General features: G+C 48.2%; 1 protein-coding gene across 1 annotated transcript in view; it reads left to right on the top strand.

The window, feature by feature from the left end:
- Positions 1-8,932: 8,932 nt before the first annotated feature.
- The window catches only part of NAA15 (N-alpha-acetyltransferase 15, NatA auxiliary subunit), an 89,045-nt gene continuing 85,697 nt past the window's right edge, over positions 8,933-12,280 (top strand). The window contains exon 1 of the mRNA XM_069743965.1: positions 8,933-9,239. Within this exon, the coding sequence (XP_069600066.1) occupies positions 9,186-9,239 (54 nt within the window). The 5' untranslated portion in view covers positions 8,933-9,185. The remainder of the gene's footprint in view (positions 9,240-12,280) is intronic.

Genomic DNA, 12,280 nt, shown 5'->3' on the forward strand with positions numbered 1-12,280 from the left:
CAGCTTTTCTGAAGGATCCGGCAAAAAACGGATGAAATGTGTGGCCATCAGGCGCTAATACAACTCTATTAGAAAAAAACGATCCGGCGGAAAAAAATGGATCCGTTTTTTTCAAAACTCGCCGGATTGTGCCTGACGGCAAAAACCTGATGTGTGAAAGTAGCCAGATAGATATATGGATAGATACATCTATGTATCTATAGATATATCTATCTATAAATATATCTATAGATCGATATAGCCATAGATATATAATAGAAAGACCGATGTTTCTTAATGAGCGTTGTATGTAGTATGTATGTAGTATGTATGTTGTATGTATGTATGTAGTATGTATGTAGAATGTATGTACAGTACAGACCAAAAGTTTGGACACACCTTCTCATTTAAAGATTTTTCTGTATTTTCATGACTATGAAAAATGTAAATTCACACTGAAGGCATCAAAACTATGAATTAACACATGTGGAATTATATACTTAATAAAAAGTGTGAAACAACTGAAATTATGTCTTATATTCTAGGTTCTTCAAAGTAGCCACCTTTTGCTTTGATGACTGCTTTGCACACTCTTGGCATTCTCTTGATGAGCTTCCAGAGGTAATCACCGGAAATGGTTTTCACTTCACAGGTGTGCCCTGTCAGGTTTAATAAGTGGGATTTCTTGCCTTATAAATGGGGTTGGGACCATCAGTTGTGTTGAGCAGAAGTCTGGTGGATACACAGCTGATATTCCTACTGAATAGACTGTTGGAAATTGTATTATGGCAAGAAAAAAGCAGCTAAGTAAAGAAAAACGAGTGGCCATCATTACTTTAAGAAATTAAAGGGCCACTGTCACCCCCCTGCAGCCGTTATAAACTAAAAGAGCCACCTTGTGCAGCAGTAATGCTGCATTCCAACAAGGTGGCTCTTTTAGTTTTGTGTTCAGGTATTATTAAAATAAAGCGTTTTGAAACTCTGCAGAAATACCTGTCTTTGTCCACGGAGGCGGGTCTGAAGCCTCCTCTGTGAAGTGCCCAACAGCTGTCACTCACATCTTCTGGGGCGATGGTCGCCGCCCCCTGCGCGCTGTTTTCTTTTCAAATCCAACGCCGGCGCTGTGTATATATTTGTGGGGCAGGCGCAGTAAGCTCTGGCTGTCTGACGTCACAGCCAGGCTTGCAGACTGCGCCTGTGCTGGCAGTGCGGTCACCCACCTCGGGAATCCCTGCCCCGCAATGTGTTATGCATTATGCACAGTGCGGGGCTAGGATTCCTGGGAATGCGCACTGCATGTCTCAGACTCTCACCCACGTCCCCCGCCTTCCAGCCTCTGGCTATTCAGCTGAGCTCATCCTGCCGCCTCCTCCTTCTGCTCATAGCAATCGCCGGGAAAGAAACAACCTACGAAACTTGCCTGCTAGCTGGCTGGAAGGCGGGGGCGGGGGACGTGGGTGAGAGTTGGATTTGAAAAGAAAACAGCGCGCAGGGGGCGGCGACCATCGCCCCAGAAGATGTGAGTGACGGCTGTTGGGCACTTCACAGAGGAGGCTTCAGACCCGCCTCCGTGGACAAAGAGAGGTATTTCTGCAGAGTTTCAAAACGCTTTATTTTAATAATACCTGAACACAAAACTAAAAGAGCCACCTTGTTGGAATGCAGCATTACTGCTGCACAAGGTGGCTCTTTTAGTTTATAACGGCTGCAGGGGGGTGACAGTGGCCCTTTAAGGTCAGTCAGTCAGAAAAATTGGGAAAACTTTGAAAGTGTCCCCAAGTGCAGTTGCAAAAACCATCAAGCGCTACAAAGAAACTGGCTCACATGAGGACCGCCCCAGGAAAGGAAGACCAAGAGTCACCTCTGCTTCTGAGGATAAGTTTATCCGAGTCACCAGCCTCAGAAATCGCAGGTAAACAGCAGCTTAGATTAGAGACCAGGTCAATGCCACACAGAGTTCTAGCAGCAGACACATCTCTTCAACAACTGTTAATAGGAGACTTTGGCAGCAGGCCTTTATGGTAAAATAGCTGCTAGGAAACCACTGCTAAGGACAGGCAACAAGCAGAAGAGACTTGTTTGGGCTAAAGAACACAAGGAATGGACATTAGACCAGTGGAAATCTGTGCTTTGGTCTGATGGGTCCAAATTTGAGATCTTTGGTTCCAACCACCGTGTCTTTATGCGACACAGAAAAGGTGAACGGATGGACTCTACATGCCTGGTTCCCACCGTGAAGCATGGTGGAGGAGGTGTGAGGGTGTGGGGGTGCTTTGCTGGTGACACTGTTGGGGATTTATTCAAAATTGAAGGCATACTGAACCAGCATGGCTATGACAGCATCTTGCAGCGGCATGCTATTCCATCAAGTTTGCATTTAGTTGGACCATCATTTATTTGTCAACAGGACAATGATCCCAAACAGACCTCCAGGCTGTGTAAGGGCTATTTGACCAAGAAGATGAGTGATGGGGTGCTACGTCAGATGACCTGGTCTCCACAGTGAGATGAGATGGACCGCAGAGTGAAGGTAAAAGGGCCAACAAGTGCTAAGCATCTCTGGGAACTCCTTCAAGATTGTTGGAAGACCATTTCCGGTGACTACCTCTTGAAGCTTATCAAGAGAATGCCAAGAGTGTGCAAAGCAGTCATCAAAGCAAAAGGTTGCTACTTTAAGGAACCTAGAATATCAGACACTGTCACCTGAATTTGGAGGGAACAATCTTCAGCCATGGAGGCTGGGTTTTGGGGTTTTTGATTCACCCTTTCCTTACCCGCTGGCTGCAATATTGAAGTTCATTCTCTGTCCTCCGTAGTACATGCCTGCACAAGGCAATCTTGCCTTGCACAGGCGTGTACTATGGAGGACAGAGAATGAACTTCAATCCAATATTGCAGCCAGCATGCAGCCAGCGGGTAAGGAAAGGGTGAATCAAAAACCCCGCCTCCATGGCTGAAGATTGTTCCCTCCAAATTCAGGTGACAGTGTCCCTTTAAGTTGTTTCTCACTTTTTTGTTAAGTACCGTATTTTCCGGCGTATAAGACGACTTTTTAACCCCTGAAAATCTTAAAAGTCGGGGGTCGTCTTATACGCCGGGAATCGTCTTGTACGCCGGGTGTATATGGTGGGTGGGTGGGGGGGAGTGGTCCCGATGATGGAGGGGGCGTCTCACAGGAAAGTGTGAGTGGAGTATTCCCCATTACCTCACATTGTAGCTGCAGCCAGCGTCAGCGTGGGGTGCTGGGGAGCGGCGGCGGCTGCTCCTCTTTGTGCCGCGTGGGTGCAGTGGGGCAGCGGTTCCTCTTGGTACAGCTTCGGGGCTCTGTGCTGTGGGGCGGCAGCGGCGGCGTATCTTCCCGCAGAGTCAGTCGGGGCTCCTCCCGCATCTCCTGAAAGCCCGGAGACGCCGGCAGCTCCATTGCTGCGATGCGGTGGCCTCCGGGAAAATGGCCGCTGGGGGCGGCGCATGCTCAGATTTAGATCTTGTCTCCCGAGACGACGCAGCACAAAGAGGCACACCCACGCGGCACAAAGAGGAGCAGCCGCCGCCGCTCCCAAGCACCCGACGCTGACGCTGGCTGCAGATACAATGTGAGGTAATGGGGCATACTCCACTCACACTTTCCTGTGAGACGCCCCCTCCGTCATCGGGACCACTCCCCCCCCAAAAAGGCACATTAGTCACCGGCCCTATAAGACGACATACAGCGTATAAGACCACCCCCGACTTTTAAGAAGATTTTATATTTTAACTGGAAAAGTTGGGGGGTCGTCTTATACGCCCAATCGTCTTATACGCCGGAAAATACGGTATGTAATTCCCCATGTGTTAATTAATAGTTTTGATGCCTTCAGTGTGAATTTACAATTTTCAGTCATGAAAATACAGAAAAATCTTTAAATGAGGTGTGTCCAAACTTTTCGTCTGTACTGTACGTATTATGTATGTAGTATATCGTATGTATGTAGTATGTACAGTGGGGCAAAAAAGTATTTAGTCAGTCAGCAATAGTGCAAGTTCCACCACTTAAAAAGATGAGAGGCGTCTGTAATTTACATCATAGGTAGACCTCAACTATGGGAGACAAACTGAGAAAAAAAAATCCAGAAAATCACATTGTCTGTTTTTTTAACAATTTATTTGCATATCATGGTGGAAAATAAGTATTTGGTCAGAAACAAACAATCAAGATTTCTGGCTCTCACAGACCTGTAACTTCTTCTTTAAGAGTCTGCTCTTTCCTCCACTCATTACCTGTAGTAATGGCACCTGTTTAAACTTGTTATCAGTATAAAAAGACACTTGTGCACACCCTCAAACAGTCTGACTCCAAACTCCACTATGGTGAAGACCAAAGAGCTGTCAAAGGACACCAGAAACAAAATTGTAGCCCTGCACCAGGCTGGGAAGACTGAATCTGCAATAGCCAACCAGCTTGGAGTGAAGAAATCAACAGTGGGAGCAATAATTAGAAAATGGAAGACATACAAGACCACTGATAATCTCCCTCGATCTGGGGCTCCACGCAAAATCCCACCCTGTGGGGTCAGAATGATCACAAGAACGGTGAGCAAAAAATCCCAGAACCACGCGGGGGGACCTAGTGAATGAACTGCAGAGAGCTGGGACCAATGTAACAAGGCCTACCATAAGTAACACACTACGCCACCATGGACTCAGATCCTGCAGTGCCAGACGTGTCCCACTGCTTAAGCCAGTACATGTCCGGGCCCGTCTGAAGTTTGCTAGAGAGCATTTGGATGATCCAGAGGAGTTTTGGGAGAATGTCCTATGGTCTGATGAAACCAAACTGGAACTGTTTGGTAGAAACACAACTTGTCGTGTTTGGAGGAAAAAGAATACAGAGTTGCATCCATCAAACACCATACCTACTGTAAAGCATGGTGGTGGAAACATCATGCTTTGGGGCTGTTTCTCTGCAAAGGGGCCAGGACGACTGATCCGGGTACATGAAAGAATGAATGGGGCCATGTATCGTGAGATTTTGAGTGCAAACCTCCTTCCATCAGCAAGGGCATTGAAGATGAAACGTGGCTGGGTCTTTCAACATGACAATGATCCAAAGCACACCGCCAGGGCAACGAAGGAGTGGCTTCGTAAGAAGCATTTCAAGGTCCTGGAGTGGCCTAGCCAGTCTCCAGATCTCAACCCTATAGAAAACCTTTGGAGGGAGTTGAAAGTCCGTGTTGCCAAGCGAAAAGCCAAAAACATCACTGCTCTAGAGGAGATCTGCATGGAGGAATGGGCCAACATACCAACAACAGTGTGTGGCAACCTTGTGAAGACTTACAGAAAACGTTTGACCTCTGTCATTGCCAACAAAGGATATATTACAAAGTATTGAGATGAAATTTTGTTTCTGACCAAATACTTATTTTCCACCATAATATGCAAATAAATTGTTAAAAAAACAGACAATGTGATTTTCTGAATTTTTTTTTCTCAGTTTGTCTCCCATAGTTGAGGTCTACCTATGATGTAAATTACAGACGCCTCTCATCTTTTTAAGTGGTGGAACTTGCACTATTGCTGACTGACTAAATACTTTTTTGCCCCACTGTATGTTGTATGTATGTAGTATATATGTAGTATGTACGTAGTATGTATGCATGTAGTATGTTGTATGTAGTATGTAGAATGTAGTATGTATGTAGTACATTGTATGTATGTAGTATGTATGTAGTATGTATGCATGTAGTATATATGTAGTATGTAGTATATATGTAGTATGTACGTAGTATGTATGTAGTATGTTGTATGTATGTTGTATTTATGTATATATGTAGCATGTATGTAATATGTTGTATTATGTACTATGTATGTATGTATGTAGTATGTTTTTTTTGTTTATATTCAAAACATTAGACGGATGATGGGACTACTACTGTCCCATCATTGGCTAATGTGTCAATCACTGTCATTGTAGCAGGCATAGCGCGATGGGACTTGTAGTCCCATCGGACGATCCTGCACACACACACAAAGACCCCCGAGAGGCCCATACAGGCCCCGGCAGCCCGCACAGACCCCCGAGAGGCCCGCACAGACTCCGACAGGCCCGCACAGACCCTCGACAGGCCCGCACAGACCCCCGGCAGGCCCGCACAGACCCCTTGCAGCCTTCAAAGACCCCGCCCGCACACACAGACACGCACAGTCTCCGCCCATTCTCTTCCCCCCTCCCGATCTGCAGCGTTTCACCCACAGCTAAACCGCTGGACACTTCTTCAGCGTGGACACGAAACGCGCGTCGGCCTTCTCACCATCTAGAGAGGGTCTGTGCACACAGTGGTAAGCATTGCGGATACTATCTCAGCATGCGCCTTTTGTTATTTTCTCATATCTGCTCCGCAGCACTTCATAGCATGGCATAGTCTTTTTTTTTACCATTTGGGCTGCACCTGGCTTTGTGCCGGATCTTACTTGTTACTCTTGCCGCTCCTCGCATATTACAGCCATAACTATAAGCATATTTCACTGGCGATGTGGATATTGTTGTAAGCGCTCTCTATATGTCAACTTACACGCACTATTTATTATATAGAGCCCTGTAGCATAGTACAGCGTGTATTGAGTTTACGCCCACCTGGGCTGTATCCAGCTATATATTGGAATTTACCTGCCTCTCTTGCCGTTGTTTACAAACTATAGCCACAACATAAAATTTAACCCGTGTCAGCGTTTTATACATAACTGCTATGACATAATATTGTGCTGTGGTTATTAAGGCTGGGCTCTATATTACTGCATGACATGCACTTATTTTTATATGTATCAGCCGCACTATTTATGTTGCTCTTAAAGGGCTGAAGTTATATGTATAATTATATCTTGATATATAACTGTTAAAACTTTGTTATTGGCCTGCTATGTGCACATTACCATATACTGCATATTCTGAAACCTTATCATATCTTATGTTTTTAAAAAAATATTTGTTTAAATAAATTTGTACTTTTTTCTATATATTATGATTCGAGTCACTCCTATTTTGCTCCTGAGTCCTATAGTATCTATGGAGTCTGAATCGCTCATCATGTGTTGGGGTACTAATTAGTACCCCCACTCAATGGCATCTATTATGCACCTGGGTTCTTTGTATCCACCTCATACTAGCAGATTCTCAATCTGAGTGTCCATGTAAATAGCCGGTACAGACCGCCCCACCCGTGCCTCTCCGGGGCAGCCGATTATTCTTGGTGGGAGTCTGTGTGAGCAGTAAGACCACAGCTGGCGCTAGTCTGTGTTGGATTATCGCCCATTCGGGTAGGTGCACAGGGTCAGGAACAGGCAGCGCTTTAGACGCAGCACGTCCGCTGCCGGCTATTGAATGCAGGCGACTCCTCTGTGATCACGGAACCGTGCGGATTCACTATACATTGTACGGGTGACATTTAGCTTGCAGAAGCTCACATCTCCACAAGTAGACGTGCTGCAGTCTGGAGGTACGCATCGCATGTCTGTCTCCACAGGTGTCGGTGCACCCATAGTGGACATGGGATAACTCCCAATCACTATGCTGTAACATCTGGATGCTACAAAGTATGTGGCGTCCATCCTGCAGCATTTACTGGGTGCACATACCCTTCTAGTCTGCAGTCCATCCAACCTGCAGCAGTTACTGGGTGCACATACCCTTCTAGGCTGCAGTCCATCCAACCCGCAGCAGTTACTGGGTGCACATACCCTTCTAGTCTGCAGTCCATCCAACCCGCAGCATTTACTGGGTGCACATACCCTTCTAGTCTGCAGTCCATCCAACCTGCAGCATTTACTGGGTGCACATACCCTTCTAGTCTGCAGTCCATCCAACCTGCAGCATTTACTGGGTGCACATACTCTTCTAGTCTGCAGTCCATCCAACCTGCAGCATTTACTGGGTGCACATACCCTTCTAGTCTGCAGTCCATCCAACCTGCAGCATTTACTGGGTGCACATACTCTTCTAGTCTGCAGTCCATCCAACCTGCAGCATTTACTGGGTGCACATACTCTTCTAGTCTGCAGTCCATCCAACCTGCAGCATTTACTGGGTGCACATACCCTTCTAGTCTGCAGTCCATCCAACCTGCAGCATTTACTGGGTGCACATACCCTTCTAGTCTGCAGTCCATCCAACCTGCAGCATTTACTGGGTGCACATACTCTTCTAGTCTGCAGTCCATCCAACCTGCAGCATTTACTGGGTGCACATACCCTTCTAGTCTGCAGTCCATCCAACCTGCAGCATTTACTGGGTGCACATACTCTTCTAGTCTGCAGTCCATCCAACCTGCAGCATTTACTGGGTGCACATACTCTTCTAGTCTGCAGTCCATCCAACCTGCAGCATTTACTGGGTGCACATACCCTTCTAGTCTGCAGTCCATCCAACCTGCAGCATTTACTGGGTGCACATACCCTTCTAGTCTGCAGTCCATCCAACCTGCAGCATTTACTGGGTGCACATACTCTTCTAGTCTGCAGTCCATCCAACCTGCAGCATTTACTGGGTGCACATACCCTTCTAGTCTGCAGTCCATCCAACCTGCAGCATTTACTGGGTGCACATACCCTTCTAGTCTGCAGTCCATCCAACCTGCAGCATTTACTGGGTGCACATACCCTTCTAGTCTGCAGTCCATCCGCAGCCGTGTGTGACACACAGCACTTCTCTGACATAAGACACTGTGGGCTCATACAGCCCAATAACTGCTGCACGGGCTGCAGGCAGACGGTAAGTGACAGAACATAAGCGTCTAGGTTTTCTGGAAGAAACGCACACCATTCTTTATTGTCGTGTGAACCTGGCCACAGTCTGACCAAGGGCAACACTGCTCATTTTCCTATGGAAGAAGGGACAGCGCGGTGCCAGCAATCACCACACGTGCGGCCCCCGCCCCGGAGAGTGGGAGTGGCTGGGTGCAGCGGAAGTGGCGGGTCACGGCGCAGGCGCGGATCTCCCTGTGACCCGGGAAGCCGTCCCTCCTCCTTCCGCCATTTTGGCCTCTGCTTCTTGTTGGGTCTGTTCTGTTACCACGTGAAGTACTCGGCCGGGGCCCTGACGGCCGGGGCGGCGGAGAGGAAGCAGCCGGACCGGTAACTGCTGTCTAGTCCCAGGCGCCCATCGTGAGTCCCCGGTGTAGGCCAGGAGGAGCGGGTGCTGTACGAGTCCGTGTGGACGGGTGAGGAGCGGCCGCGAAATGCCGAGCGTCAGCCTGCCGCCCAAGGAGAACGCGCTGTTCAAGAGGATCCTGGTGAGAAGGGGCAGTGGCCGGGGCTCCGCCGTCACCGCAGGGCGCGGTGTGCCAGCACCGGAGCCGACCTGCCAGCGGCCTGTGCTCAGTGTCACTGACGGCTGCCATGTCAGCGCCTTCCTGGTGTGCGGGCTGCCCACAACCAGGCATTGTCAGCGGTGACATCCCGACTACAGCACGTGACTCCGAGCCTAGCGATTGGCTGGACATGAGATGACTGCTGCAGCCAATCAGTGATGGCACAGAACCCAGTACCCAGCGATTGGCTGTAGATATGACAGCTGCAGCCAATCAGTGATGGCAGAGACCATGGACCTGGTGTTTGACTCTAGATGTGATGGCACAAGACCGTTGAGCCTAGTGATTGGCTGTATACATGATGGCAGAGACCGGTGATTGGCTACAGCAGTCATTACCAAATCACTGCTCTGTCATCACAGATTGCCTGCAGCGGTCATCACATCTGCAGCCAAACACTGATGACAGAGACCAGTGATTGGCTGTAGATGTGAAGAGATAAGACCATCAAGCCCAGTGATCAGCTGTATGATGACTGCTGCAGCCTATCAGTGATTGCAAAGACGATAGAACCCAGCGATTGGCTGTAGATATGATGACACTACAGTCGAGCCTAGTGATTGGCTGCAGCAGTCATCATATATACAGCCAATCAGTGATGGCAGAGACCATTGAGCCTAGCGATCGGCTGTATAGATGATGACTGCTGCAGCCAATCAGTGATCATCAGTATATATGATGACTGCTGCAGCCAATCGGTGATGGCAGAGACCATTGAGCCTAGCGATCGGCTGTATAGATGATGACTGCTGCAGCCAATCAGTGATCATCAGTATATATGATGACTGCTGCAGCCAATCAGTGATGGCGGAGACCATTGAGCCTAGCGATCGGCTGTATAGATGATGGTTGCTGCAGCCAATCAGTGATGGCAGAGACCATAGAGCCTAGCGATCGGCTGTATAGATGATGGTTGCTGCAGCCAATCAGTGATGGCAGAGACCATAGAGCCTAGCGATCGGCTGTATAGATGATGGCTGCTGCAGCCAATCAGTGATGGCAGAGACCATAGAGCCTAGCTATCGGCTGTATAGATGATGGTTGCTGCAGCCAATCAGTGATGGCAGAGACCATAGAGCCTAGCGATCGGCTGTATAGATGATGGTTGCTGCAGCCAATCAGTAATGGCAGAGACCATAGGGCCCACTGATTGGCTGTACATAGGATGACCTCTGCATCCTGTAAATAAAAACCAGGGGCAGGAGCTGCGGTAATTAACACTTTTTTGTCATTTATCAGAACTAATTTTATGTAATTTTATGGGCCCGGCAGGTGATTGTTCGTCCATGTGATGTGAGAACAGCTTGAATCTGAGAGGCCACATACAAAGCAGCGGATATTGTGGCTCAGGCCTCCGCCACTATGTCCACGCGCCCTACTAGACCTTAGCCACACATTGTCTTGCTGGGTGATCATGGTGTGACACTCACTGTAGCCATGTAATAGCCCACAACTCTTCCCTCAGCATGAACACTTGGATCAGGTTGTCATGGGAACAAAGGATGCCCAATTCTCATCACTGTCAATAGGAATGTTCGCCCCTCTGTGCATTAGTGTGTGAAATCCTCACGATGGAGCTGTTCTCAGCCAGTCTTGGGTATGATCCACTGTTGGTGATCATGCCGCCATTGTGTGGGCCGGTCCATGTAGGGAGCTCATCGTGTCTTCTAGTCTGTGTTCTCAGAAATGGCAGGAAAATGAAGACTGTACTGAGAGGATGAGCAGCCTGGGGGTGGCAGGCACACTGCCCCTGTATCATGTGGCATCCTCTGTGTGGGGGGTCCTGCAGGCTGACCTCACTAGATTACACATAGGGTGCTCTTGGAGGAAGCAGGAGAATAACATCTACCACTGTGCAGCCTGGGCCGCAGGAGGAGATGTAGTGGGGGCACCAGGCAGGGCGACCACGTATGAGACATACTTGGCAGTACCGTGCGGGGGATTATTTTAGAGGGAGACTCTGTGCGAGTTGCACTCCGCAACCTCCTAGATCATTGTGGTTGTGAAGCCGGTAAATGGCCAGAACTAGACAGAGGAACGTAATCTCCATATGTGCTGCAATTCTGCTTTACCTGTCTCTGTACATTGTTTCATTGCTTTTAATCCTCTTCCAGATGTGACTGACGGTAGTCTATACTGTCATCCCCACTAAAGGGGTTTTCCAGTTTTCCCTGGCTGAAGAATAAAAAACACACCCTGCTTTTCTCACCTTCTGCGGGTGCAGCTCTGAGTGTAACCCAGTGTCTGTTTCTTTTGTCGATGCTTCAGCCAATCATTGAGCTTAGTGGCTTGTACTGTCACCTCTGGCAGACGCGGTGATCTCACTGATTGGCTGCAGTGCTGTTCCCTGGGAGTGGAGGTGAGAGGTTGAGAGAAAACCAGTTTCTTTTTGTTAAGCAAACTTCTGCCAGGGAGCTGGTTTTCCAAAACTGTAAAATCCCCTTAGGTTTCACTTTAGCTGACTGTTATTCATGTGGAAATGGATCACTTATCCCTGGGGAGATCACAAAATCTGACAGGTGATTTTGCTGTATAAAGTGTGACCGGAGAAGTCAGCAGAAAACCACATGATCCCGCCAATGCTGTGGTGTACTAGAGTGTAATCCTAAAAGTAGCAGTACTGCCATGTGCTCGGATACGGTGTTATGCTCCAGTAATATGTGCGAGTCCCAGCGGCTGCATGTTTTGTGGCTGTTAGGCTACGTTCAGACTAGCGTTGTGCTAGTGTGCGTCGGGTTAGCGTCGGGCGTTTTTGTTTGTTGCGTTTTGCGACGCATGCGTCTTTTTTGCCGCAAGCGTTGGACCAAGAAAACGCAACAAGTTGCATTTTTCTTGCGTTCGATTTTCGGCAAAAAACGACGCACGCGTCGCAAAACGGAGCGTTTTTGCGTGCGTTTTGCCGCGTTTTTGCATGCGTTGTGCGTTGTTTCTGAACGTAGCCTTAGCTGCAACACATGCAGGGG

This window comes from Ranitomeya imitator, chromosome 1 (genome assembly GCF_032444005.1).
Source record: "Ranitomeya imitator isolate aRanImi1 chromosome 1, aRanImi1.pri, whole genome shotgun sequence".
NCBI classification, from domain to species: Eukaryota; Metazoa; Chordata; class Amphibia; order Anura; family Dendrobatidae; genus Ranitomeya; species Ranitomeya imitator.